The sequence below is a fragment of the Apodemus sylvaticus genome, chromosome 23 (genome assembly GCF_947179515.1).
Source record: "Apodemus sylvaticus chromosome 23, mApoSyl1.1, whole genome shotgun sequence".
Classification (NCBI taxonomy): domain Eukaryota; kingdom Metazoa; phylum Chordata; class Mammalia; order Rodentia; family Muridae; genus Apodemus; species Apodemus sylvaticus.
This window is the reverse complement of record NC_067494.1, coordinates 15,053,813-15,081,462: the sequence shown is the minus strand read 5'-3', so window position 1 is coordinate 15,081,462 and position 27,650 is coordinate 15,053,813. Positions and strand designations below refer to the sequence as shown.

At 44.2% G+C, this 27,650-nt stretch overlaps 1 protein-coding gene across 1 annotated transcript in view; it reads left to right on the top strand.

The window, feature by feature from the left end:
• Nucleotides 1-27,650, top strand: part of LOC127673836 (low-density lipoprotein receptor-related protein 11-like) — a 223,230-nt gene that overhangs the window by 6,914 nt on the left and 188,666 nt on the right. Inside the window, exons 3-6 of the mRNA XM_052169586.1 lie at nucleotides 1,934-2,081; nucleotides 5,094-5,219; nucleotides 6,580-6,786; nucleotides 10,917-11,560. Of these exons, the coding sequence (XP_052025546.1) occupies nucleotides 1,934-2,081; nucleotides 5,094-5,219; nucleotides 6,580-6,786; nucleotides 10,917-11,080 (645 nt within the window). The 3' untranslated portion in view covers nucleotides 11,081-11,560. The remainder of the gene's footprint in view (nucleotides 1-1,933; nucleotides 2,082-5,093; nucleotides 5,220-6,579; nucleotides 6,787-10,916; nucleotides 11,561-27,650) is intronic.

Below are 27,650 nucleotides of genomic sequence, written 5' to 3'. Positions count from 1 at the left end.
CCGAAAAAAACAACAACAACAAAAAAAAAAAAATCTGAAAGGAAGGAATATAAAGAGGGAGTCAATAATAATGGAATGAATTCTTTCTTTACGTGATCTGGAAGCATTGTAATCCTCCTCGTGGACACTGTGCTAAGAAGTGAGATGGGCACAGCATAAGGCCTTCCTGCTCCCTGCTCCCCTGGGGGGGCGGAGGTGCTACATATCCCAGCCATGAGATAGTTAGAGCCATTTCTAAGGAGGAACACTTCCAGACTATGTCTCACACACTTCATCCAGACCACGCCCTTTTACAGGGTCACCTCAGACCATTAGAAAACAGGGATACTTACATTACTATTCATAAGAGGAGCAAAATTACAGTTACAAAGTAGCAACAAAATAACTTTATGGTGGGGGGGGGGGGCTCATCACAACATAAGGAACTGTGTTAAAGTGTTGCAGCATCGGGAAAGCAGAGAACCACACTGCCTGGGAGGGTGAGGTGGTGAATAAAGAGCCAGTTTGTACCGGACTGGAATCACAACAAAAGCAACAATCAGCTGTTGCCACTGCACTAATCTCAGATCGTGCTGCTTTTGCTCAGTGATTAAATGACTTTAGCATTGAACCTTTTCCGAATTGTTCCCAGCCTGTCACTCAGAGTCCTTCCTCAAGTACACCACCCAAGAGTCCTCGTTCTCTGCCCAACTTTTCAAGAAGCAGAAACTCCTTTTATATGTCATGTCCTAAGCTGGTGGTTCTCAGCCTTCCTAGTGCTGTCGCAACCCTTTAATACAGTTCCTCATGTTGTGGTGACCCCCAGCCATAAAATTATCTTTGTTGCTGCTTCATAACTGTACATTTTGCTACTGTTATGAATCATATTGTAAATATCTGATAGTTAAGGTTTTACTGCTGTGAACAGACACCATGACCAAGGTAGCTCTTATAAGGACAATATTTAATTGGGGCTGACTTACAGGTTCAGAGGTTCAGTCCATTATCATCAAGGTGGGAGCATGGCAGCATCCAGGTAGGCATGGTGCAGGAGGAACTGAGAGTTCTGCACCTTCATCTGAAGGTTGCTAGCAGAATATTCACTTCCAGGCAGCTAGGATGAGGGTCTTAAAGCCCGAGCCCACAGTGACACACCTCCAAATAGTGTCACTCCTTGGGCCAAACATATTCAAACAACTAGAACAGGTTATCTGATATGTGACCCCAATAGGGTCATGTCCCACAGGCTGAGAACCTCTGTCCTAGCTTACTGTTAACCAGCTCTACTACTTAACCAAACGGTCTGAACTTGGCCATATGTACTGTACTAGACTTCCCTTTGGAAAATGCTGAATGCATCCTTTTATTCTGTATAAAAATCCTGGTAATGATTTCCAGACCATCTACCTTCTAGCCTAATCCAGATTTTCTTAGATGTGTATTCTCCATAAAATCTGAAGCCCCTAATTGAATTCCTCGTGTACGCTGTGGTTCCTTCTGAACCTGCTAACACCCTCCTGTGATCTGCACATTGGTCCTGATGCCTGCTAACAGAGCCAGTTGCATGAACTGTGTTAGTAGCTGTGTCATAGGATAGGTTCACGCTGAGTCTTCCGACCACCCGCTTCATCCTTCCACGTGACCGCCGCCATCATGGCCTCCCCTTTCCTGTGTCTGTGTGCCTGACTGCCCGCCCCTTGCAGGACCTCCTTCCTGTCTGTCTTCTTTACATTTCAACGTTTTGGTTTAATTTGTACATCAGAAGTCATTTCTACGTTGGAGCATCACCCATCATTTGTTATTGTTTCTGTTTCAAAGTTATTTATTTATCACTTCTAAGGAGATAAGAGGAGCGACGGCTCGTCTCGGGGAAGGGGCAGGGGCAGGGTGCTTGTCCCTCTGTGCTCCTGGTGCTCTGCACTAAGCTCTCTTCCCTAACCTGTTTGTCTGGCAGGTGCCTCAGCCAGGAACCCTGAGGCTGTCCCGCCTGAAGGAAGGAGCGTACGTCTTCCAGCTGACTGTGACTGACTCTGTGGGTCAGAGAAGCTCCGACAACGTGTCTGTGACTGTGCTTCCCCGGCTCTACTCCACGGGAGATGAGGGTAAAGTCCTTCCATTGTGTCCCCACGGCAAGCCAAACCCAGCTGGTCGTGGAAGGATCGTGTCAGTGGGATGCACATCCTGGGGTCACAGTTCACGGGCTCCTCCGTCTTATTTTCAGTGCTTGAAGTGTTTACTAAAAATGTAACAGCAAATATGGACTCTATGTTTAGGACCATTAGGATCCCACTGGTGAGAGTGCAGAGAGCATTCTCAGGGCATAGACCATGAGCCAGGGTCCTGAGTGCTGACCTTCTGCCTTTCCTCTTTGACCTTGTTAAAGACAGCACCTTGCTTTCCTAGAAGAGGGTTTAATGTAAAGACAGAGGGCCCTTCTGATACGCATGTTTGAAGTGTTTAACTGAATTCTACAGTTTAAACAGTTCAGCCAATGGAATCACAGGGTGAAATCACAGGTAGAATGGTGGCTAAAAGCTGAGGTCATTATGTAGGAAATACTTGTAAATAATCCAAATAAAGCCGGGCTGCGGTGGTGCACGCCTGTAATCCCAGCACTCTGGGAGGCAGAGGCAGGTGGATTTCTGAGTTCGAGGCCAGCCTGGTCTACAGAGTGAGTTCCAGGACAGCCAGGACTATACAGAAAAACCCTGTCTCAAAAAAAAAAATCCAAAACAAACAAACAAACAAACAAAACCAAAAAATCCAAATAAATAGAATGAGTCAAAAGAATAAGTTTAAATATTCTTACCACAAAAAAAAAAAAATGAGTAGAAAACGTGATATAGATTGTTTACTGACTTGATCTAGTTAGTACTAAAAATGTACATACAAATAGTATATACATATATGCATGTATGTGTATTATATGCATATCAACACATACCCCATATATCTATATGCTATTGCCCATAAATTAAAAATAAAATATGGGGTATAGGGAGGAAAGGCATATGATAGGCTAGAAAGCAGACTTGACTATATCAATAGTTTATATGATAAACCACTTAAAAATATTAGAAAGAAAAACATGTGGTTAATGACTACAGTTGGACTGAAATAGGCAAAGTAAAAAAGTTCTGCTCAAAAGTTTCATAGAAACCAAGTGGTGCTAGTGCACATTCTTAATTCCTGCACTCAGGAGGCAGAGGCAGGCAAATCTGTGAGTTTGAGGCCAGCCTGGTTTACAGAGTGAGTTCCAGAACAGCCAGAGCTGCACAGAGAAACCCTGTCTCAACATAAAAAGACAAAAACAAAACAACCAAAAAGGAGTCATGGAGGTGCTCTTCCTAATTACAGAACGTGCTATGAAGTCACCAATGAAATGCTGCTTGTAAACGTGGTAAACAGGCGGGGACATTAGACAGGAGTTTCTGTCTCCATTAACATACACACATACACACGTACACACATTCATACACACACATATACACACACACACATACACACACATACATACACACACATACATACATACACATATATACACACACATATACACACACATACACACACATACATACACACACATATGCACACACATACACACACATACACACACATACACATACACACATACATACACACACATATGCACACACATACACACATGCACACATTGAATGCATGCGAGGAGCCATCTCTGCAGATAGCAGGCTGGAGAGAGAGCACTGTACCATGAGCTAGCAGAGTGGTTCAAATAGGGACAACCTTCACACCTTCACCTAGGGCTTCACACCTTCCCTTTTTAGGGCAGGGAAACAAAACACTTGAACATTTAATTTTACTCATTTTCAGTCTTTTGACATTTTTTCAGTGTGTTTAATAAGGTGTGTGGTGTTTTTTTATTCAGTGTGTGCACACTCAGTGTGTGTGCCTGCACATGCATACGCGTGTGTAAAGGTCAGAGGACAGCTTGCGGGGAGTTGTTGCTCTCTTTCCAGCATTGTGGGTTCCTGGAATTGACCACATGTTTTCAGGCTTGGTGACAGCACCTTTACCCACTGAGTCATCCTGCAGTCCCCCTTGGGTGCGGTGTCTCAGAACACCAGCACATGCAATTTATGAGTCAGTTTGAGGTGTGTGTTTATTATGATGCTTAAAACGTTTAGAGACTGCTATTCCAGTAACAGATTAAGTATGAGTGCTGATCTGTCTCTTAACGTGACATAGAAATAAGGAGAACCCTGCAGTTTGGGGTTTTCCTGTCACATGAGTAAGATTGCTTGGTGATCAGTGCCCTTGCTTCTGCCTGCTCCCTCTGGTGGCTGTCGCTGACCCTACAGGCCTAAGTTTTCAAGGCGTCCACACTGAGAGCTATCCCAGCAGTTCCAGCATTCTTCCTTTCTTTACTTTCTCCTTTAGGACCAAGAGCGCTTCCAATCACCTTGCGCCCAGACAGGGTCACTTTCCAGTCTTTTAGTTGACAGCTTTTCAATAAAATACATGCACATCCGTCTGAGCACATCAACTGTGCTTAGCTTTTGCTGTTAGTGCAGAGTCTATAATCTGCCAGTCGTGTTCCTGAGAGAGCCATTTCGTCCCCTGTCACCATGTCATGGTAGGATGCCAGGGGGCTGGGGAGACGACTCAGCAGCTAGGAGTACTGGCTGCTGTTCCAGAGGCCAAGGGGTTCAATTCCCAGCACCCACATGGCAGCTCACCACCATCCCAAGGGATCCTATACTGTCACACAGATAGACGTGCAGTCAGATCACCAGTGTACATAAATAAAAGTGAATAAATAAATAAGAAATTGTAGGACTCCTGAAGGCCAGCTTCTAGCTGGGTGCCATTCGTAACTTTACCTGAGTTACAAGTGGAAGGCAAAGGAACCAGGGCAGCAAAGGTTTGAAGGACACCCTTCTGACCGAGAGCTCCGGGGCAGCCCAGAGCGTCCAATGAGAGGTGACAGAGGGACCCTCTGACCTGTTGTGCCAGTTCTGTCATGTCACTATCCCTGCCACTTTACCCTGCTTGGTGTCCTTTCCCCAGTCATCCTGACGGGATGTTAACTTGCCCTGCATCCCTCTGACCTGAGACTTGTTCACAAACAGGATGCTCCAGTGCTTGTTCCCGCTACCATTTCTTCTGTGACAGTGGCTGCTGCATTGACATCGCCTTGGCTTGTGATGGCGTGAGGCATTGTCCAGACGGGTCTGATGAAGCCTTCTGTCAAAACTGTGAGTCAGTTGCATGGTCTTTTCAGGCAGGGATCTGGACGGGATAGCACAAGCAGGTCAGTGTCTGTAAAATACCATATAACGTGTACTTTTTAAAAAACGGCAAGATGACTCAGTAAATAAAGGCATTTGCTGAAGCCTAATGGCCTCATGATCTGAGTTCAAGCCCAAGGACCCATGGGTGGCAAGAGATAATCAACTCTCACAGGTCTGATTACAGCCTCTGATGTCCACCACGTAGCGTAATACACTTTTAAAAAACATCAAGTACATTAATAATTGCCTTGCTAATAATTGATAATTGCCTTGTGTGTGTGTGTGTGTGTGTGTGTGTGTGTTTGTGTGTGATGCAGTCTTGCCACATAGCTGACCTCACAGTTACAATCCTCTAGCCTTAGCCTTCCGAGTTCTGAGATTATAGGCATGGGCCTATGGGTACACTTGGCATTGCTTCTATAATTTTTAAGGATTGTTTATGACACACTGGAGTATGGCTAAGGTGACCTATAAGTCAGCTGTATAAGGTCATGAACCTAAAAGTAGCATAAGAAAGAAGCGCTGTAGTAAATAACCCAGTCAGGTTGGTGTACGGACAGAAGAAAAGAGAAGGTCTCAAAACACAAGGTACAGGAAGTGAGGTTGTAGCTCAGCAGTCCAGTGCTTGCCTCCAGTGCATGAGGTCCAAGGTTCAGACCCAACTGCAGCAAAGTGGGGAGACTAGAAGAACAAAACAAAACCCAAGAATATAATGTCGAGTATGTCCGTGTCCATGTTAGGAAGCCACTAGAAGAGGAAAGAACACATTGCTCACTTAAAAGCTGAGCAATAGTTTTAGTGAGCTCTGCCTGTCTTAGCTGAGTAAGATAGTAGACGTAAATATCTGTGATTTTAAATCAACTGCAGATACAATGGTTTTAGTTAACGTTCAGAAAAAAGGCTGAGATTATAGCTCCTCAGCATCCATGTTGGAAAAAATGCAAGTATGTCATCATGTGCTAATCCTAGTTCTCAGGAGGCAGAGGCAAGACTGAGGAAGCCTACTGCTCAGCCAGTCTGCCTGCCTCACGAGTCCCAAGCTCTAGGCCAGTAAGAGAATTGTCTCGAACGCAGAGGTTGATAGCACCTAAGGAACAACAAGGTTGTCTTCTGGCTGCCACATGCAGTGTACACACACACACACACACACACACACACACACACACAAACAGAGAGAGAGAGAAGAAAAGAAGGGAGGGAGGGAAGGAGGAAGGAAGGAAGGAAGGAAGGAAGGAAGGAAGGAAGGAAGGACGGACGGAAGGAAGGAAGGAAGGAAGGAAGGAGGGAGGGAGGGAACCCAGCCAGTAACTGAGCTCTTCCACAGTGTCTCTTGACCGCAAGTGGGTGACACACACAGTGGCTACTTCTGCCCAGCCAGGAGTCACGGGATTAAGTGAAGGTGAAGGAGACCCCAGGTCGGGGTCCCAGAGAGCCACTACCCACAGGCAGCCGGCTCCTGCATCCCACACAGAGAAGAGGATACACTCCACCCAGAAGGCGCCGGAGAGTCAGATCCATCCTGTCCAGCCAGGTAAGGACTCAACAGAGCTCTCCATAACTAGTTTCTCAGTTGTTGATATTAATATGGTTCCAAGTTATGTTTTGTGCTTGAAGACCATCAGGGAAATGGTACTCCAAAGATGAAAATTGAAATGAAGAATTTGGCCAAACAAAACAAACAAAACAAAACCCAACCCTGACATCTGTACTCATGAGTTTACAATGAAGGAGCTCTGGAGCTGTGTATAAGAGGAAGAGCCCTCGTCTTGCATCCAGAGGCTTGGATTTGACCCCAGCACTAAAGAGAAATGCACTGTGGACTAATGGAAAGGAACGCCTGGTGAACAGTCCCTGAGGAGTGGGTTCCAGGACCTATGAGAACCAAAGTTCAAAGTTCAAGTCCCATCTGTGAGAGTAGCAACTAGGGCCCGGACAACTCGGCGCATACGGGCACTTGCTGCAAATCCTGACAACCTGATTCCACACCCAAGGCCTCACCTGCTGGAAGGAGAGACCTGAGTCCTGAGGTTATCCTCTGACCTCCACACACGGCCGTGGCATATGTGCATCATACAAAATAAACAACTATAAAAAAAGTTAATGGCCCCTTAATTGTAAACTCACTAGTACAGTATACATCCTCCTGTATACTGTAAACCACCTCCAAATTGCATATGGTCCCTTTTATAATGTAAGTGCTAAATAAATACTTCTGATACTATATATTTTAGGGACTAATGACAAGGAAAACAATCTCTTTATGTGTTCATAGACACCATTTTTGTGTATGTGATGAGGGTTAAAGTCAGGGCTGTATACATGCACAACATACTGACCCACTGCAAAGCACCCCCTGCCTCAGAAACAGGTTTCTAAAGCTTATGTAGGGCACTATAAATGGTCACACAGTGAGGGCGTGCCTAGAATGCGCGGAGCCCCTGGCATCGGGAGCACAGAGCTGCAGTGTGGCCTGTCTGCTCAGTACCTCGTGGCACAATGGCCGGACTGTCACCAATGTGGCTGCAGCTGCAGGGCCTGTTCTCTGTGTGGTCCAAGTCACTCACTAACAATGCTGTCTTCTTGTATCCAGTCTAGCTGGAGGAAGGAAATCAGGTTTCCAGGCCTACGGAGTGGCATAAAGGAGTGTTGTGTGCCCGTTTACATAGGCTCTAGTTACTGCCAACTCAAGAATGCGTGGGTTCTGTGGCTGATCAGCCAAGACCTTCGAGGCATTGAGCTGAAATATGTACAAAAAACCATTTTCTGCATACAGTTGTGGTGCCCTTCCTCTACTAAATGTGCCAGCACCTCAGGCTATAGCTTATCTTTGTTTTTAGGACATTCATGCATTTATTTCTATAACACTGGGAGTTCAACTCTGGGCCTCGTACATTGTAAACGACTCTACTGGCTTTCAGGATGTTATTATTTACCTTGAGATTCAAGTCTGATCATTGACTTTTTACCCTTTTTATGTATGTATGCATTTATTTATTTTTATGATGGAAGAGAAAGTTTATTATAGATATATAGGAAGGCATAGCCAGAGGCAGGAATATCTGGGAGAGTGCAAAGTGGACGTGACCAGGCCGAGCTGGCCTCTGAGGGGACAGGGGACCCAGGTGCAGCAGCCAGGAGGCCAGAGGTACAAAAAGGACACTTGTCACTCTTCAAGGCTTACCGTTGACTGGACTCAGAAGGAGAGCACTCGGTGGGAACAGCCTACAGCTCTGGGCAATCTGTTAGTGGCGTTTTTTCCTTGGAGTCTTGATTCCCTTGGCCATACACTTAGCACATCCTGCAGTGTCCTTCTTGCTGGACTTAGTGAATTGTTTCCTCAGAGCAGTACATCAGCACCTGAGGCAAGGGCATGGAATAATATCAAACCCTGGGTGCTGTGGTTCTGGGCTTCTCACCTTCTTTGTCTGAGGCCTTTCAGACAGCATATTGGTAGACACCATCTCCCTTAGATTAAAGCCCTGCAGGTTCTCCTGGCTCTTTTATATACCAACTACTGAGGCACAGTGATATCTGTCAGTCCAGGAATATCCTTCCCCCCCATTTTTAACAATAAGCAAAAATACAAGTTTAAGAACACTCAGATGGCATCCACAATGCATCCTTGAACAGACTTGCATTTTCTCTGTCCAGATTTCCTTGGTCTCTCATGAGATTGCTCCTTACTCAGCAGTAGGCACGCTTTGTCATGGGTCAGAATGCCTCAGTTCATGGGAAAACCTTCCTTGTCGTTGCTCTTCTGAAGCAGCCGTGAGAACGACAAGAAAGGTGAGAGCCCTGAGAGTGAGGAAGACTCCTCACCCAGTGGCAGCAGCTGCCTCTGTGGCCATGCACGGCTCCTAAAGAGCAGGAAACTTGCATCCATCACCCATTTCTGTGAGTTTCTGACAGCCAGTGGTGCAGAAGGAGACATTCAGCTTGATCTTGAAATGGCTGACCTCTTAAAGGTGTCACACACACACACACAAAAGAGCCTCAAGACTTGTTTTCAAAAGTTTCTCTTTTTTATGTTGTTGTCTAGAGAATGTCTCAGGGTTTGTGTTGTAGGGGGAACTGTCCGGACTCTGTATGATCAAAAATCTAGGAAAGTCGTTTGTATCTATGGAATTGTGATCTCTGGGACAGCTGTAAAAGCATGTGTTCTCCTAAGATGGTGCCAGGAATCCAACAGAACAGTGTGAGGAGGTTCATTTATCACAAACTCGAAGATCGCAATATCAGAATGCCTTCTTATAGATACATGCACCCTACTGGGACAGTACAGACAGGATTCCTCCCCTGGGAAGTGAGTTCCCATCAGATGGCAGAGCTGTTATGGTAACAGCAGAATGTAATGTCATTGTGTCCATCCATCCATCCATCTATCCATCCATCCATCATCATGTCTCCCACCCCCTCCTGGCCTTGAAGAGTCATAACTGGCTCTTCTGCCACAACGTCCCTGATTCTCTTCAGATCCTCCATTGTGCCATCTGTCTCTGGTGGGGAGCCAGAAGTCTCATCAGAACCTTCACTATTGCCCATCTGTCTGCCTGCCTGCCTGCCTGTCTGTCCCTGGCATTAATAACTCTTCTAAGAAACTCCTTAGTCCTCAACAGCCCATCTCAGTGTCCCCTGTACTGCTCACCCCTCATCTAAGGGTTAGTTCCATCAGATTTTGAGACCCTCTTTCCTTGTTTACATCTTTAAAAAATGTCATTTAGATATTATACATTTATGAATATATTCCTTTATGTATCTACCATATGGGCTCAGGGAGAGACAGTGATCTTAGAAGCCGACCCTGCAGGAAAACATGTTCCTAGCTGTGACGGCAGATGGGGGAGGGATCCCAGGGACTTAAACTACTAGGTAGAGCCTTGTGCAGGCCAACACAGCTCTGGGACTGCACTCTGTCCCCTCCCCAGCTGTGTTAGTAACCTTCCTTCATCAGGAGAAAAAAATGATAATCATGTTTTGTTTAAATCGCTTCTAGGCCATTTGAAGAGAGCCTCTTCAAAGCTTATTGGGGCCTTGGTCTGAAAATGAGCAAAGGGAACGAGGGGGGGTCACTCCACACAATCCTCGCTTGCTGTGCAAACCCCTAAATTCTATATTTAGAGTGTGTCACATGGAACGTTCCCCCAAAGTTTTACCATGCTTAAATGTATGAGAAGAATAAACCAGAAGGTCAGTTCTTGCCATTTTGACCCAGCTCCTGAAATGGCACTGACCAAGTTTCTTCACCTCACATAGAGCCCCACCCACCCCCAGAGATCCATCTTCCTTTGCCTCCAGAATGCTGGGATTAAAGGCATGAACTACCATGTCCAACTGGCCTGTGTTGAATTATTTTTCAGTAAACACCGTTTAAGTACCATCCCTTTCTCAAAATCCATCTTCTAAAAATTAAACAAGGAACTGGAAAGATTAATTAGTGGTCAACTAGAGAATGCAAGTTTGGTTCCCGGCACCTACATCAGGGGATTCACAACTGGCCTCTGGGTGTCCATATCCATATACATGTCATACACAGACAAACATATATCTAAATTAAAAAAAATAAAGCTGTAATTCTATATTTAATGTGTGTCATGGAGAAACCTTTTTCCTACTTCGTGCCATTTTTAATGTCCCTTTAACATGTCTGTTTACTTTCCATAGACAGTAATTCCTCAGGAAAGAACCAAGAAGAAGGAAATTACTTTCTCAAGTCCAAGAGTGGCAAAGCGCGAGCGGAGCACCCTGCCCCGGAAGCAGGTCAGTGTGAACCGTGGAGACACTACAGAGTTGACCCGAGCACAACGTTGTTCCTCTCCATTTCATAGCTGGACAACACCAAAATACAAATTATAAACAACTGATGTCTGAGCACAGATACAGCTGTCAGGCACCTGTCTGCATGCCCTGCAGCCTGCTGGCCTATTGCACTGGGCTTGTCTCAGAGTGTTAGATAAGACTCCCTGTCACTCGTCAACTGTGGAGCTGTGGCCACGTATCTCTCGAGACTCAGTTCTTTTTTTTAGAAATTATTATTATTATTATTATTATTATTGATTTGTTTCATGTCTATGAGTACACTGTTGCTGTCTTCAGACACACCAGAAGTTGGCATCGGATCCCATTCCTGATGGTTCTAGGAAAGCCTACTCTCTCATTCCTTCCAGTTTCTGGGGCTCGAGGGGCTTCTGAGCTCATGGTTGCTGTAACTTTAACCTTTGTACATCTCTGCTTCCATGGTGCCTTTCAGAGTTCTCTTGTTTTCCTGTAAGTGCACCAGTCGGAGTTGAAAATGACTGGGTAATGAGGTCTTTACGTTATAGCCACAAAGATCCCGTTTCCTAATATTGTATTAAGGTCCGTGGGTGACCTGGGTGTGCAGAGCCCTGATCATCAACCAATCCACTGCTGCACTGACAGAGTTGGCACTTTTCCAGAAATAGGGTGGAAACTGGATCAATGAGCCACCCACCTCACACACATTCATTAAAACTAGCAGGGCCTTTCAAGAGCTGTGCTGACTCAGGAAGTGGGACAGGGTAACTTTATTAAAAACCACAGCTTAACAGGTGTGCCTTTTCCTGTGTGTGGTTTGATTCACTGTGTCGATGCCACAGAGGGCTGCAGACCACAGTGACTCTTTCTGCCAGTGACCTGGAGGAAGGTCTGTACCCACAGAACTCCTAACTCCTACCCACTCGGTAACCACCACTTTGAGAAAGAACATCCTTTCTGCGGTTCTTTGTTCAGATGTGTTTGTAACCAAGAAATGTATGTGAAAGAGACTATTAGTACTAGGTAAAATAGAGATAGAATCTGTTTAGTGTGAGATTTATCTTCCTTGGTTTTATGTAAATATTTAAATTATAAAAGATTAGATGTATATTAAAATTGTAATATTTTGACATAAATAAATATTTATAAATATTTAAATCTATGTATATAATATATTTATGATATTTTATATATATATAAATATTTGATGCAATATATAAAAATAAAACAGGAAACTTTAATTTTCTGAATTTCATGCATTTTTCTAAAAGCATGTACTGTTTCTTCTCCATTAAGACATGTTTGTCCTATGGATGGAGCTAGAGAACATCATACTAAGTGAGGTAACCCAGACTCAAAAGGTGAATCATGGTATGCACTCACTAATAAGTGGTTATTAACCTAGAAAACTGGAATACCCAAAACATAATCCACACATCAAATGAGATACAAGAAGAAAGCAGGAGTGGTCCCTGGTTCTGGAAAGACTCAGTGAAACAGTATTTGGCAAAACCAGAACGGGGAACTGGGAAGGGGTGGGAGGGAGGACAGGGGAAGAGAAGGGGGCTTACGGGACTTTCGGGGAGTGGGGGGGGGGGGCTAGAAAAGGGGAAATCATTTGAAATGTAAATAAATTATATCGAATAAAAAAAAAAGAATGAAAAAAAAAAAGACATGTTTGTCCTATGGGGATGGGGCATCTGGGAAAGGGGAAATCATTTGGAATGTAAACAAAGAATATAGAAAATAAAAATATTTATAAAAATAGAAGACATGTTTGTCCTTTGTTGCAACTTTCCTTCTGATGTAGGGAGAATGTGAAATGGCCCATTGCCTTAGTTAAAGTTTGTACCATGGTGATAGGACACAAAGCAGAAGAATGTAGAAGAGGAAGGTTTGTTTTGGATGACGATTTTTTTGGAGGGGTTTCCGTTTATGTAATGAGAGGGGTTGGAGGTGGGAGCTGCTCTGCCTGTAGAGGTGGAAAGGTGGCCTCTCTCTCCCTGGCATAGACCAGGAAGCAGAAACAGTAGGCCAGAACCAGGGACAGTAAAGGCCACCCCCAGTGACCTACTTCTGCTAGCCAAGCCCACGCCCTAAGCAGACAGCCTTTAGGACAGGCCTACAGACTGGGGAGGAGCAGTCAAGACATGAGCCTTCCTGGGACAGTTCAGATCCAAACTGCCACACGTTTGCATTCAGATACAAACACATATGTTTACATTGAGTCCTTCCTGTAGGAGGCTCACCTTGCCCTCTGAGTAGATCAGATGTCCTGTTCTGTGTTTCTGTAGACCTTTTCTCTCAGTTCTGGCATTTGCACCCTCATATTTCTTTCTTTCTCTGGAGACCACACGGAGAAAGAGTCTTTTGCTTGTCAGTCAAGAGCCTGGAAGACTTATGTGTGTAAATGAATGACACTGAACAAATGAATGAATAAATGAATGAAAAGCCACAAAGAAAAATTATTTAAAAATCACACTGAGCGAGGATGTGTTTAACAATTTTGAGAACACAAAGTGGCTGTATAAAACACTAAGTTCATGTTGTGTAATCTGAGCACCTCAAATTCCTCATCCCTGCGTACATGAAATTCTATTTTGCACTTAAAGTCTACCAACTATTGAGTGCAGAGGGACAGCAGTCTCAGGAGCGAGCATCTCAGATGCAGGGCACACCATCATCTGTGCTGGGAGTGCAATGTGGTCTCCTGTGTGCTTCTGCTGTGGGAAGCAGAACAGAAACCCTCACATCTGCTCCCAACCTTCTCAGTGCCTCATTGTTCCCAGCTGGACACTTCTGCAGGATTCCTTCAGTAGTGGATGAGGACTACTGAAGATGTTCAAGAGGAGAATCTGCAGTTGGGAAACCACCCCCTTTTCTCACCACATAAGCCATCTTGCTGTCTGTGGATAGATCTCGGGGTGCATGGTAGATGTTGAGAGTGGAATTGTACTTGCCAAGTAAAGTAACTGAGACTCTGACACTCCCCCATCCCCAGCCAGTAACTCAAAACCTGCCCTTAGTTGGAAACAGAACCTTTTCAGTCAATAGGCTGGGTTGAAATTCTTGCAAAAACAGAAAACTTGAACACAAAGACAGACAGACTCTTCCAAGAAGACCATGTGAAGGGACACAGATGTGGCCACTTGCAGAGGAGATCAGACAAGGCAATGATTGGGGCAGGTCTGGGAACAGGTGACACTGTCAGCAACTGAACTCCCCTTTCCCCCTCCCCCCAGTACTTAGGAAGAGTGAGCCAGCACCTGGCCCCTGGACTTCCAGTTTCCACAGCCCTGAGCAATAAAGCTATGAATTTTGAAGCCACACAGCTTGTGGTACGTTGTTATGACTGCTTTAAAACAGTTGATGTGGTTATATATTTTCTTGTTCATTTAAGAGAATTCTGTAAGAACTAACAGGTTAATTGGAAGGAAGAACAAGGAGGCAGATGTAGGAGAACAGTTAGAAAGTAGGGAAGGGGGAAATTGAACTGGTGAAAACATGTAAACCAATAAGCTGATTGTATCCATTGCTGACAGAACCTTTTAGTTGTTTAGTTGAGTGGGAGGAGACTGACTCTCCATCTGCAGAGGGAGCTGGAGGGCATTCCCATGAGGAAAGGAAGTGGGACTGGGCGAAGTCTGGGTAACAGGGAGGCATTCCTGTCCTCTGAGCTACAAGCAGAATTGGCTTCGGATCAGCTAGTGGGTAGAGTGGTGAGCCACCATCTTGGTGGCTCAAGATGGGATGTGATAACCTCCCTCGAAAAGCAGGAAGAACTCTGTGTGAGTGCCTTGGTTGTACTAACACCTCACTATCACAGATATCAGGGATTCTAGAGAGAACAGTAAAATCATACTTTTTTCCTCTGTAGCTCAAAGAGGCAAGCAGGACGTCACCCCTGCTAGACTGGAGAAAGTGTACTATTGTGAAATCCTGAATCTGGCCAGAATTTGTCTTTCAGAAGACAAACTAGATAGAAGAGGGCCCTTGTAAGTCATAGAAATGATGGCTGAGGGAAGGACAGTCTGGCCAGGTATCACATTTAATAAGGTAACCACCTCATCAAGCTCTGCATGGAGTCAGCCCAAGAGGTCACAAGACCATTGGGAGACACCATGAAAATAACATGGAGAAAGGGGGCGTGGCACGATGCCTCCCAGGATACTGTGAAGGGAGGCTGAGAAAGAGGCTGAAGTATGGTAGCCGCCTCCTGCATTGGAACATGTGCTTCTTATCCTGTCGACCTTTCAACTCAAGATAAACACAGAGAATGGATGAGAACAGCAAGGAGCAAGTGTGGAGCTGTCTATGGAAGGACTTTTTTGGTAGTGGGCAGGGCATCTTGCCTGTCTGGGTAGTGAGTTTCCTGTGAGACTTGCTCTAACAGGGGACAGGTTGTTAATTACCCCCTGATATAGCAGGGGTAATTCAAAGAAGCAGCAGTTGGATAGGGGGACCAGTTAAGTACTATGAAGTCTGGCTTTCCAATTAGGGGAAGACACTTTGAGGTGAAATGCTGACTCAGCAGGGCTTAGCCATGGTAGATGAGGGAGCACCCTTCTATCAGAGGGAACTGCAAATATGGATCCTGGGACATTTGGATCCTTGCTCTGGGAATTGTGAAAAGACAAGAAGGGGAGTAATTAAAGTAAGGCTGTAGAGAGAGAGAGGGAGGAGGAGGAGGAGGAAGAAGAAGAGAAGAAGAAGAAGGAGAAGAAGAAGAAGAAGAAGAAGAAGAAGAAGAAGAAGAAGAAGAAGAAGAAGAAGAAGAAGAAGAAGAAGAAGGAGAAGGAGGAGGAGGAGGAGGAGGAGGAGAAGAAATTGGCTCACAATCATGATAGCTAAATCTAAACTGCAGGAAGAAAGAGAGAGGGGAGGAGACAGAGGAGAGAGAGAGAGAGAGAGAGAGAGAGAGAGAGAGAGAGAGAGAGAGAGAGAGAGAGAGAGAGAGAGAGAGATGGGGGCATAGACAATTCCAAGATTTAGAAAATTCCAAAAGCCAGGAAGCCTTTGTGGGGTTGACCAGGGCCATACTGTCTGAGGAATTCATTGTTTCCCACTCCTTTAGATTTAAAATGTCTATGTGATGTTGATCATGGCTCCTCATCCTTGTGGAGATACAGAAATGACACACAGACATGAAGATGCAGGAATGATCTATAGGATCGAGGTTAATAGGCCATAGGGATGAATCTGGTAAACCCTTTGCCCAGAGAGGGAGGAGAGTCACCAACAGTGTTACACACCCCTCAGGGAACAGCAGGGACATTCAAAATTCCTGTAGTTGTTTACCTTAAATGAAACATCAAAATGTGTATCAAATGTTGATGCTACATTGGATGTTATTTCTCTTTGGGTGTTCTGGGATAATACAGCCTGATCCTATCAACACTATCTTGTATAGCTTTTAATTTTGTGCAGAAAAGTCCCAAAGTTAAAGTAGTATCTACTCCTAAGTGGTAATGTCATACAATTCTTAAAAGTCCCCATTTTTGCAGAAGTGAAGATTATCCATGGGTTCAGTGATTAAGTGTAGGAATGGTATCCAAGCACCTAATGTACCTTTAACTGGCTTTCCTAGTATTTGTGAGAGTGTCTGTGGAGGTCAGTCCCATGCTACATGCTGTGTCTCATAGATCAACAGCCCTCTGGTGTGTGTGTGTGTGTGTGTGTGTGTGTGTGTGTCTCATTCCCCTTGATTACTGTACTTTAATCTCTGTCTAAACCTTTGATAATATACTTCAACTGTCCTTTAAAAACAAAAAGCCAAATTCACATCAGGGATATTTGAATAAGCCTCTTCACATTTGGCTTATCTTGGATTATTAAACTATAATCATACATTTGCATAAATTTAGGAATTAGAAAATAATATTTTCGTGTAGACTCTACTGCTCTGAAGCCGTTCCAAGGCCAGCGTACATGTTTCTTGCCTCTGAGTACGTAATGAGCTCTGTGGTATTTTCTCTGATTGCAGTGTCACTAACTTTCTTTCCCCAATCGCTTGTTCTTTCCAGGCTAAAGGACACAGGCAGGTGCCTGAATCAATTTTATAAAATTACAAATGATATTTTTGGAAGTCTTGTGGCTGTTGTATTTAATTAAAATCTTGAGATATCTTGCTGAGAGTATGTTTTTAAATGACCCCCCCCAAAAAAAAAGAAAGAAAGAAAAAGAAAAGAAAGAAAAAGAACCTTTTTATTCCCTTATTTTGTGACTAAGCCTGGCTTTCAGAATTCCAGCGGTGACGGTTTAAACTTTAAATCAACAGAGAAAAATCCCTTCAGTGCTTTTGTCTTAGTATTTTATGTTTTGTTATTTCTCAGAATCACATATATGTACCTGTCAGGATTGCCAGGAGAAAAGATGTGGTTTACCCCTTTGGGGCTGATTTGGCTTTTCCAAACTCTGATCTTGGACCTGCAGAGGTTTTAGTGCTGCCCCTCCCCCCTCGCCTTCACAATCACCAGTCTCCAGGGACAAGCTTTGGGCCACTCAGGAGGGCTGACCCTGTACCCCCACCCCAGCTCGGATCTGGCAAGCTGGAGCCAGGAGTGAACCCTTTCAGACTCCTGCCAGGTAGCCCTGTGCCCCATGGGAGCAACTCTCCTACCTGCGAGTCCCGAGGAGGCAAACAGCAGAAGCAGTGTGTGCAGCAGCAGTGGTGGCAGGGCCGGGTGGCCGGGCACGGGGTCCTGAGACCCTGCATGGGCTGTCAGCTCGGGTCACATCTCGGGAACGCAGCGTGGCCTCCCCAGGGCTCCTCTCCAAGCGCGAGACCCGCTACAGTTGGAGCCCAGACTCCACTGTGCTCAACCGGCTTCCCCCGCAGGGGTCCGCGCCAGGGAGGCTGTCTGGGTTTCAGTTCCCAGTCCACAGGCTTCAAGGGGCGATGGAGGTCAGCGTGGATAAGGACTCAGCCCAGCACAGCAGAGTCTTCTCAGCTGCTTGAAATGTCAGGTTTCATCCCGGAAGAAGAAGAAGCTGGAAGGCTGACAAAGGTACCTATTTCTCAACATAGGGTTGGGTGTGCTGCCTTACCTTGGTGGCGATTTCCTCCCCACACCCCTAAGTCAGGTGTCTTTGCATTTAAAGAAGAGCAGAGACAACCTCAAAACAAAATAGAAATCTCCCAAACCAGAGAGGGCCATCCCCCCAATGAAGAGAGAAAGGAAACACGTGGAAACAATGAGACAAAGATCTGCAAACAGATCTCAGGGCTCGTCCTTTCTAGGAAGTTGTAAATATTAAGCACAAAGAGAAAATAAACAAATTAACCATTTACTTCAGGCATGTTCTCTCTTTCCTTCATAAACTTCGGTTGCAGATGCACAAATAACGAGAAATAACTGTGAAATTGGAACAACAGACATTACATTAAGAAGAAAGGTGTTTCAGTAACTAAAAGAAAACAGACAAACGGCCCGTTTTTGTGGTGGAGGCCGTTAGAGATGCAACCATTTTTAGAGTGCCTTACACTCCTGTGTTCTTCTGTCTGGAAGAGAAGTAAGTCTTGGGTTGGGGATGAAGGCTTCTAGAAGGAGGGTTAGAGCAAGTCCTGCTTCTCGGTTGCGCTTCTAGTTCTCACCGCTAGGGGGCACTGGAGGGGAGGGACAGGACCTGCTTGCTGCTTACTTGCTGTTCTCTTAGTAATTCCTGGACTCATCCCATCTTAGTTCTAGCAGCCTTTGGTCCTAGTTTCCAGCGTCTTCGTCTATGCGAAGGGTTTGCCCCTTGGCCGGACCTGATTCTCATGGGTCCGAATCTCCATTTAGTGAACTTCCTTTACCTTCTATGTTTCTCCAGCCCTAAGAGTGGGAATTGCAGTCAGTATATACTAGTTTCCACCTTCGGCTTCTTTTTCAGCCGTCAGTTCTCTGACTTCTGCCTGCTAAGATACCTGTTACGTTTCTTGACTTTCCTGCGCAAACTAGACTCTTACTGATTCATATGTAATTCCTGAAAACTGTAAGAAGATAGTGTGATAGCAATATATTCTTTTTATATCAGTGTTAGGACTTGTATGCATTTCTGTTTAAATATGACTCATTCATAGCTCAGTGAATTAAAGGGGCTAGCTCAAGCAGACATATACCTGGATTTCTCAACTTAAACACATATTGATTGGGAGAGTGTCTACAGCCTGTTCTCTTAGGCTAGTGATTGGGAGACAGTCAGACCCTGCCCTCTCTGGTGGCCAATCCGGAATTCCCTTGGAAGGACTGATCTTTCTTCAGTACCAGACTCCTCCTGTCCTCAGGAAGGCTCAGACTCACTAGGTTCGAACTCTCCTCTCCAATCAATGGGAAACATCGCAGTTTACCATGCACCAGAGAGGAGAGTTTCACGTCTTGTATTAAACCTGTCACCCAGAGCTCATCTTAGGGCACTTCTTCAGCCTCTTTTAGTATTTTTGTGGTGTTTGCCCTTTGTACTCATACGTTCTAACTTCCAAGAGTTATTCAGTGTGAGAAACCATCCATCTGAGGTGAAATAAACTCCAGTGTATCCTCCAAAGATCTGAGAATTAACAGAATCACATAGGTATTTTCTTCAACTTAACCATAATACAAACAGGGTGTTAGCATTTATCACCGTGAAATCTTATGAGACAAATGGACTAAGTGTTTCTGGGTTTTCTATAAAACAAAACAAAAAACAAAAAGAGCCTCATGACCTAGTTAGCATCACCCCAAAATCCCACTTCCATCACTACCACCATGCACACACACACACACACACACAGAGAGAGAGAGAGAGAGAGAGAGAGAGAGAGAGAGAGAGAGAGAGCAAGACAGAGAGACAGAGAGACACAGAGAGAGAGAGACAGACAGACAGAGACACTAACAAAATATATATTTTCCTATTCCATTTTAAATACTAAGTAGTTTCCAGACATGGCTTTGCTTTGTCAACTTGACAGAAATTGGGAAGAGAGTCTCAAATCAGGAATTGTCTGCATTGGGTTGATCTGTGGGTATATCTGTATAGGATTGTGTTAAGATAATGGATGTAGTAGATACAATCCACTATGGGCAGTACCATTCCCTATGCAGTGTGTTCAGCGCTGTGTAATAGCAGAGAACTTCAGTTGATACAAGCAAGTATGCATATACACATTGTTTACTGTCATCTTTCTGTTGTGGATGTGGTGAAACTTGCATTAAAAGTTTCTACCTTGACTTCCCCATGGTGATGGATCTTAACTTTGAATTGTGTGCTGAAATAAATCCCACAACCAAGCTGCTTGTTGCCAGGGTATTTTATCACAGCCACTGAAGTGAAACTAGAGTACCTGGTATGGTATATAATATTGATACTAGGAAGTTAGTGATTGCTTCATTTGAGTCAGATACTAAGTAAGGAGTTGACATGTGCTAACTCCTTTAAAGCCAAAAATCCCATGAAGTAGTTTTATTCTCCGAGTTTCAAGGAAAGCAGACAGGCTTGAACATGTTCCTTCTTTAAGAGCAAGAGGAGTGGAACTGGATGGAGTTCTCCTTACTCTAATATCAAAGTCTGTTTCTTTAACAGTTTTCTTCTTTGCTACTTACATTTAAGAAAATGAAGTGAACAACCTTGGAGTTTGAAACATGTAGACGAACAAGTCAATTGAAATGCCTATAGTTGTTAATTTATGGTTTTAGATTGTTCACTGCATAGTGAATGGGAGAAAAATGCTCATTCCTGAAAATCAAGTATAGCCAGAGGCAGGTCTGTACGAATGTGACTACTTTTAAAGTCAACTTGCATGGGCAGTAGTTACAGGAGAAACTTGGTGAGATTGAGTTATTTGTAACAGGTGAAGAGCGGGGTACAAATGCAGAGGAGAGAGTCTTAGGGAAGTGGTCAATAAGCATCCAGGCCAGATGTGGTCCCTGGGGTCTTTTCAGGGTCTTATCATCTGTTATGTGTGGAATTCAGAGAGTCCTTGCAATGTTTCTGCATTATACCATCAACCTAAATACAAATTTAATCTAACACCTAAAGTTATATAAATCTTTCCCTCCAACTCTTTCAGAAAACCAATGTATTTAATCACTTCTCTTTTGGGGAGTAGGCTATGCTTTTCTTAATAGAGTAATTCTTGGATATGCTCAGTGGTAGAGCACTTGATTAGCTTTCCCCCCCCCTTTTTTAAAAAAATGAATATCATTTTCATTTATATTGCCAATGAGAACAGTTCTTTGTGTCTAGGGGGTGGGCAGTGATTCCTACCTAATGCCATGCTCCTGTTGGTTCTCGAGAGAGTATACGCTTTTTTGGCCCTCTCCATGCCAGATGTGGTACAGGTCTGCCACATCCCTCAGAAAAGCTTGATTAGGTTTTATAAAGCCTTCTGCTCAATCCCAGCCCTGAAAGAGAGTTGTAACTTGAAGCATAACATACAAAGAGAAAAAAGAGCAAAGTAGTTGTAGTTCTCCAAATCCTCACAAAGTGAACTTGCTGCTAAGCATTGTAGAAGGCCATGCAGAGCCAAAATAATGTTTCCACAGCAAATATCCAGTTAACAGTGCTCATCTTCGAATAATTCAGCGGATTCTCTCACATCTGGCTTCTTTCATTTAACTTTACTCTTACAAAGGTATGGTGTTCTGAATAAGAATGACCCTATAGGCCCCAGGGAGTGGTACTATTAGGAGGTGTGGCCTTGTTGGAGTAGGTATGGCATTATTGGAGGAAGTGTGTCACTGGGGGAGGACTTTGAGGTTTCCAAGGCTCAAGCCAGGCCTAGTAGCTCACTGTCTCTTCTTGCTGTCTGCTGGTCCAGGTGTAGAATTATCAGCTCCTTTTTCAGCAACATATCTGCCTGAATCCCACCATGCTTCCTGCCATGATGATAATCAACAGAACTTCTGAATGGTAAGCCAGCCCCAAGGACATGTTTTCCTTTGTAAGAATTGCATTAGTCACAATGTCTCTTTACAGTAACAATATCCCAAGTAAGACAAAATGTTACTCACAGGGCTCTAGAGATGTCCCTCTGGTTAAGAACCCTTGCTGCTTCTATCAGCTTTGGTTCCTGGCACCAGCACGGCAGCTCACTATTATCTCTGATTCTTGGGGTTTTGGCACCATCTTACAGCCTTCATGGGCACCAAGTATACATCTGGTACAATACATTCAGGCATGCATGCATTCAGATGCATAAAATTAAAATAAATAGCATTGCAATTTTTTGACAAACTACAAACTTCCTGTGAAGTATCATGGAGGTTACATATATGAGTTCTATATTGAGGCTGATGATTTATATAATTAGGAGATGCTTGAGCTGTTCCCTTGCATGAACAATAACTGAATACTCAGAAAGACAGAAACCATGGAGATAGTAAAAATAAAAGCTTGGTTCATATAGTATAGGTGATACCTAAGGCTAGAATAACTCTAAAAGGCTTCTGGTTTAGGCATTTTATAGGGCCCCTGTGTCCTCCCTTCCCTTATAGTTTCAGCTCCCACACTGAGTCTTATGTCTTCTGGGAATAAGAAGGCTTATGTCAGGAAGCCTGTTGTCACTTTTCTAGTCCACCTGTGTCCATCTAAACTGCCTTCATGCCCCATCTCAGAGACTGACACTGTTGTCAGGAAAGGGGGTGATGATCACGTTAGCTGCTTCATGCTGTGAGGGGGCATAGTCCATGGGAGTGTCAGTCCAAGAGAAGGGGGACTCCCATGAGGAGTTCTGGAACTGGTCCTATTTTGACACACAGTATATATCTGAGGCTCCATTTAAAGGGCCATCTGTAGAAGTAGAAGGGCTGAAGGTGGGGGAGAGGAGAAAACTAGAGGACACTGCATAACAAACAAAATAGGTGACTGTTTCCTGAAGTGTCGCCTGTAGTAGCAACTGATCCAAGGCTGGTCTGAAGAGTGATGAACCCAGGATCTGCTTTCAGACACTTTGGTAGCTCTTGGGATGACCAGACGCACACTGAGGTCTTTTTCACATGGCTTCTAAAGAGGGAGAAAGAAAATCAATTTAACCTAAGAATCAAATGACAGTTAAAACCAGGGGGATTATCTCTCTTGGTTGCAGGTAGATAATGCAGTGCTGAGTTGTGCCAAGGTCATAACATTCTATATCTGGGCAGCATTTTTCTTATCAAGAAGAAAATCACTAATGAGAAATGGTTGTCTGAACAACATCTCATGTGGTCTTAAACCTAATGTCTAGGGAGTATGGTCTTTTAAACTGTTCAAGAAATACACCAATCATTTTAATTTTTGGTTATAATTTTCTGCTGGGTGTTTGAGACAATTCAGGTGGAGAAAATTAACTATATTTATGTGTTTTGAATATCAAGTCTGGTAGAAGATATGATCCTTGGGGGTTATTTGAGCTTGAGAGCATCTAAGCTTCTTTTACAACTGTGCTCATTCTATGTGAGGATAATTCTAAGTCCATGCTTAGCCATGTCTTTCCTTTGGAGGAAAGATCCATGGAGGGTCCTGTATGGACTGTCCTCTTGTAGAGTGGACAGTGGTTAGAAAATACCAGGTGGAGTTTCACGGCCTCCCTGAACAACAGAAACGGTGATTCCTCCCACACAAATAACACTTTATAAGAGATACCTGTCAATCCTACTTGACCTTGGAGGCTAAGGAGGAATATATTGTTCTTTTTAATCAAAGTTGATTTGATTTGAATTGATTCAATGGTTTTCTGGTTCTATACTTCTGGAATAAGAAAGTATTGCACTTGTGTTTAATTGTATGAGAGTCCACATCTGAAACTATCTAGACATAACTAGATATAAGTCAGTGTACTTCAAGAACGTAATCATGAACTGTCTATATCCAAAACATTAGTAAAAATAACTAGATAAAGCAAATATAAAAATGTACCTGAAACATGCCTTGTACTTCTTGTCATCTTAGGGTTGTCCTCATGCTTTTGGGGAAATACCTTCGTCCGACTGCTTGTGTCAGTGACATGCAGCAACACATGGCCCGGATGCATGCTGAAATTCTCTTCTTCCATTTCTCAGAGCACCTTGGCTGCGGGGATCTTGGAAGTAAAGGTCTCCTTCTTTCTGGGTCACTTGAGGCCTTTTCGGCCTGAAAGATAATGCAAAAGCTGTTATCTAGTACCTCTATCACTTCTACCACAGTGTGAGTTCCTAAACAAACACAAGGGGTTGTCATTAATCTTTGGTGACGGCTCCCCTAGGGGGGCACCTTCGTGGGTGGAAGAGGGACATTTGTCTCCCTACTTTGTTTTAGACGATGTTTTCCTGTAGATGAGACTAATATCTTAAGGAAAGGTTTCCTGGCCCTTCTTCTGGGCGGCAGAGGGAAAATGTTAGGATCTGCTGTTCAAGGGAAAGGTGTCACTCCTGGATTAATTAAATTTGTTTGGATATAGTTGCCATAGTCCTGACATGCCTAGGTTTTCATGAGGTAGTAGGTAGCCATAGTTTCATTAAACTATGTTTTAATGATTCTCATATTTCCTGCGAATGAAACCCACTACTTTCCATGGCCCCTCTTATGTCAGGTTCTGTGAAGGCAGTGTCTCTGTTTTAATGAAATGTGAAAGTCTTGAAACCATGGATGGCTTAGGAGGTCTTGTACCTTTGTACACTGCGTTGCATTGATAGTTAATAAGAGACTTATCATGCTCCTTAAGTCTTTAGAGAGATTGCAAGGTATTTGGTATTTTCCTTGCATTACTTTAGTGCTCAATCCAGACAGGGTTCCTGCTCTAAATGGAAGAAATCCAGTAGTCATGTAGTATAAAATGATGTCCAGGCAATTGTCCTGACATGCCTGGGTTTTTAATAGGTGGTAGGTAACCAAAGTTTCATTGAACTATTTTTGTTTAATGATTCTCTGATGTACTGCAAATGAAACCCAATGTTTTCCATGGACTCCATTATGTCAGGGTCTGGGAAGCTGGTACCTCTGTTGGAATGTAATGTGAAAGACTTGCTTCATGCTCCTTAAGTCTTTAGAGAGATTGTAAGGTATTTGGTATTTCCCTTGCATTACTTTAATGCTCAATTCAGACAAGGTTCTTGTTCCAAATGGAAGCAATCCAGTCATTGTGTAGTATAAAATGACACCCTAGGCCTACATGTCTACTTTTGGGGACATCATAGGCTATGCCTCCGAAGATCACTGGAGCATTGAACTGGAAAGCTCCACACAGCCTTTCCAGTTTTTGCTCAGGCGTGAATCTGGCATCTAAGCTGAAGTCAATAAGTGTAGCCTTTCCTTGTTTATCCACTATGACACTGTCAGGCTTTAAGTCTCTGTGAACCACACATTCACCGTGACAATAGCCTATGGCACTGAGGAACTGAACAAATATGCTCCTAGCTTAATCTTCCTTCAGACATCCAGCATCCTGGACTCATTTAAGTAGCTCTTCTCCTCTGGCTACTTCCATTATTAAACAATTGTGTGTTCTGTCTCTATAACTTGTAAAAGGGAAACAATATTTGGGTGTCTTAGCATTTTCATGATTTAGACTTCCAGCATTGTTGGCTCCAACCACTTCTCCCTCTTCAGGAGAGCCTTGAAAGCAACTGGGGTACCTTTTAGGTGGTGGGAGCATAGCCTCAAGTCGGAAGTGTCACTCTCTCCCAAGGTCTCCAACATTGTGTACTGCATCATGAACACATCCTCACTGAACATGCTGACCACAGTGTCAGGCTCTGATAACTCTGACTCATTGTCTGAATACATGGTTGGTAGCAATGCAACTGCCCAAGACATTGATGCCTGGGGAAAAAAGGAAAGGAGATATAAAGAAACTTACTGAGACATGAGGGATGAGAGTAAAAAATCACTGGGATCCAAAATAAAAAGAAAGGACAAAGTGAAAACCACTGAGACAAGAAGCTTTAACCTATGTGGAGAGCCTTCTTGGGGTGCTGTGCTGCCTGGAAGGAACTTGACATTGACCAGGGACATGGGCTTCAGGCAGGAATCTGACATTTGGGCATTAGAGGGACGTAGGTTATGGCAGGAATGTTTAACTTAGAGTGGAACAAGAGAACCAAGCTTCAGGCAAGATTCTGGGCTTGGACAAGGAAGCAGGCTCAGGTGTTTTGGTCATTCTGACAAAGGGAAACAAGTGTCACAGAACTTTGCTTATTGCCTTGACAATTTTGTGTTTACTGTCTTGCTTGTTCTTCATTGTACTACTATTGATCTTAATTCCTGCATGTAATTAAATTGGTACAAAAATGGATTGAGAATTATTAAACCTGCCTTCAGTCTCAGAATTGACTGAGGTCATACTGCAGCTTTGTCTAATTGTCTTTCTTTTCAATCCTCACTCCTGCACTGGAGAACCTGTTGACTGAGTGAGCGGGCTTGGTCAGGTGACACCTTGTGAGAACCCTGTCAGAAACAGCAGGCCAGCTCCCCATAACCCAGAATGGGGGCTCAAAGCTGGACTGAAACTTTGCATTCTGCCCAGGACTGCCTGGGGGAGGATAAGGCCTATACAGAAGCAGCCTGCCTAGGTTGAGGCAAGAGAGGGAAGTGACTCAACAAAAAGACAAAGCCAGGAAACACCACAACTGCTTCAAGGTGGGCAGGACAGGGCCAAATTGCAGAGACAACCTCCCTTCTCGAGGTGACCAATAATTTTAAATGTTGCTTAGGGTAACCAGTCACAGTTGTCCAACTTAGGGGACCCCTGAACTCCCTGCCAAAATGTTCATAAAAAGGGTAGTCTTAGTGAGCTCAGGATCTCCTGCCTGTGTGCTGAAGGAGCCCCGTGTACACTGGAACAATAAACCTCTTGCAGATTGTAGTGATTCTGGTTTCTGTGGCCTTATTGAGTGTGGCGGTGTCTTCCGACAGACTCTTACATATGATTCATTGCCCGGGAAGTTTCCCTCCTCAAGCCCCAGACGCAGTGTATGGGGAGGTTTACTCAAGCAAGGTAATGTGGGATACATGTCTGTCATTTTTGTCTGTGTGTTTGTGTTGTGTGCCTCTTTTTTTGTTTTTCTCCTAAAGGCCACATTTGGTCTGTAGTTTTGGTTTTGATATGTAGTTGCCAGAATGGCCGTCAGACTTGCCAGAATGCTGTGGCAATATTGGGGGACTGGGAGGACCCTCGGGTCTCCCGCTGGGAGAAAGAATCCAATAGGGTTCTTCTCCATGTGGGCAAAGGGGAATTCTGCCTTTGGCCATCTGAGTCTGTTTTTGTAGTTGCCAGAATGGCAGGCAGAGGTGCTGGAATGCTGTGGGGACTTTGGGGGACTGGGAGGATGTTCTGGTTTCCCACTGGGAGAAAGAATGTGATAGGGTTCATCTCCATCTGGGCAAAGGGGGATTCTGCCCTCGGCCATCTGAGTCTGTTTTTCTTTTGTGGTGGTTGCTGGGCGGTTGTTTTTTACTGTCTTAGTGTCCTCTGTTTTGTTATTGGACTTGGACTGATGACTGTTTGAATCCATGGGACAGGCTGCTTCTACTCTGACTCTGACAAATCTTTAGGACTGGGTCTGCAAGTCACTCAGACCAAGTCCCACATATCATTGTCTGGGAGGACTTAGCCACCTTTCTGCCCTCCTGGGTCCATTGCTTCTTTCCCTCCACAGGACCTCTGTTGTTGGGGACTTATGCTCTCCAGGAGACCCCCAAGGGACAGTGTTA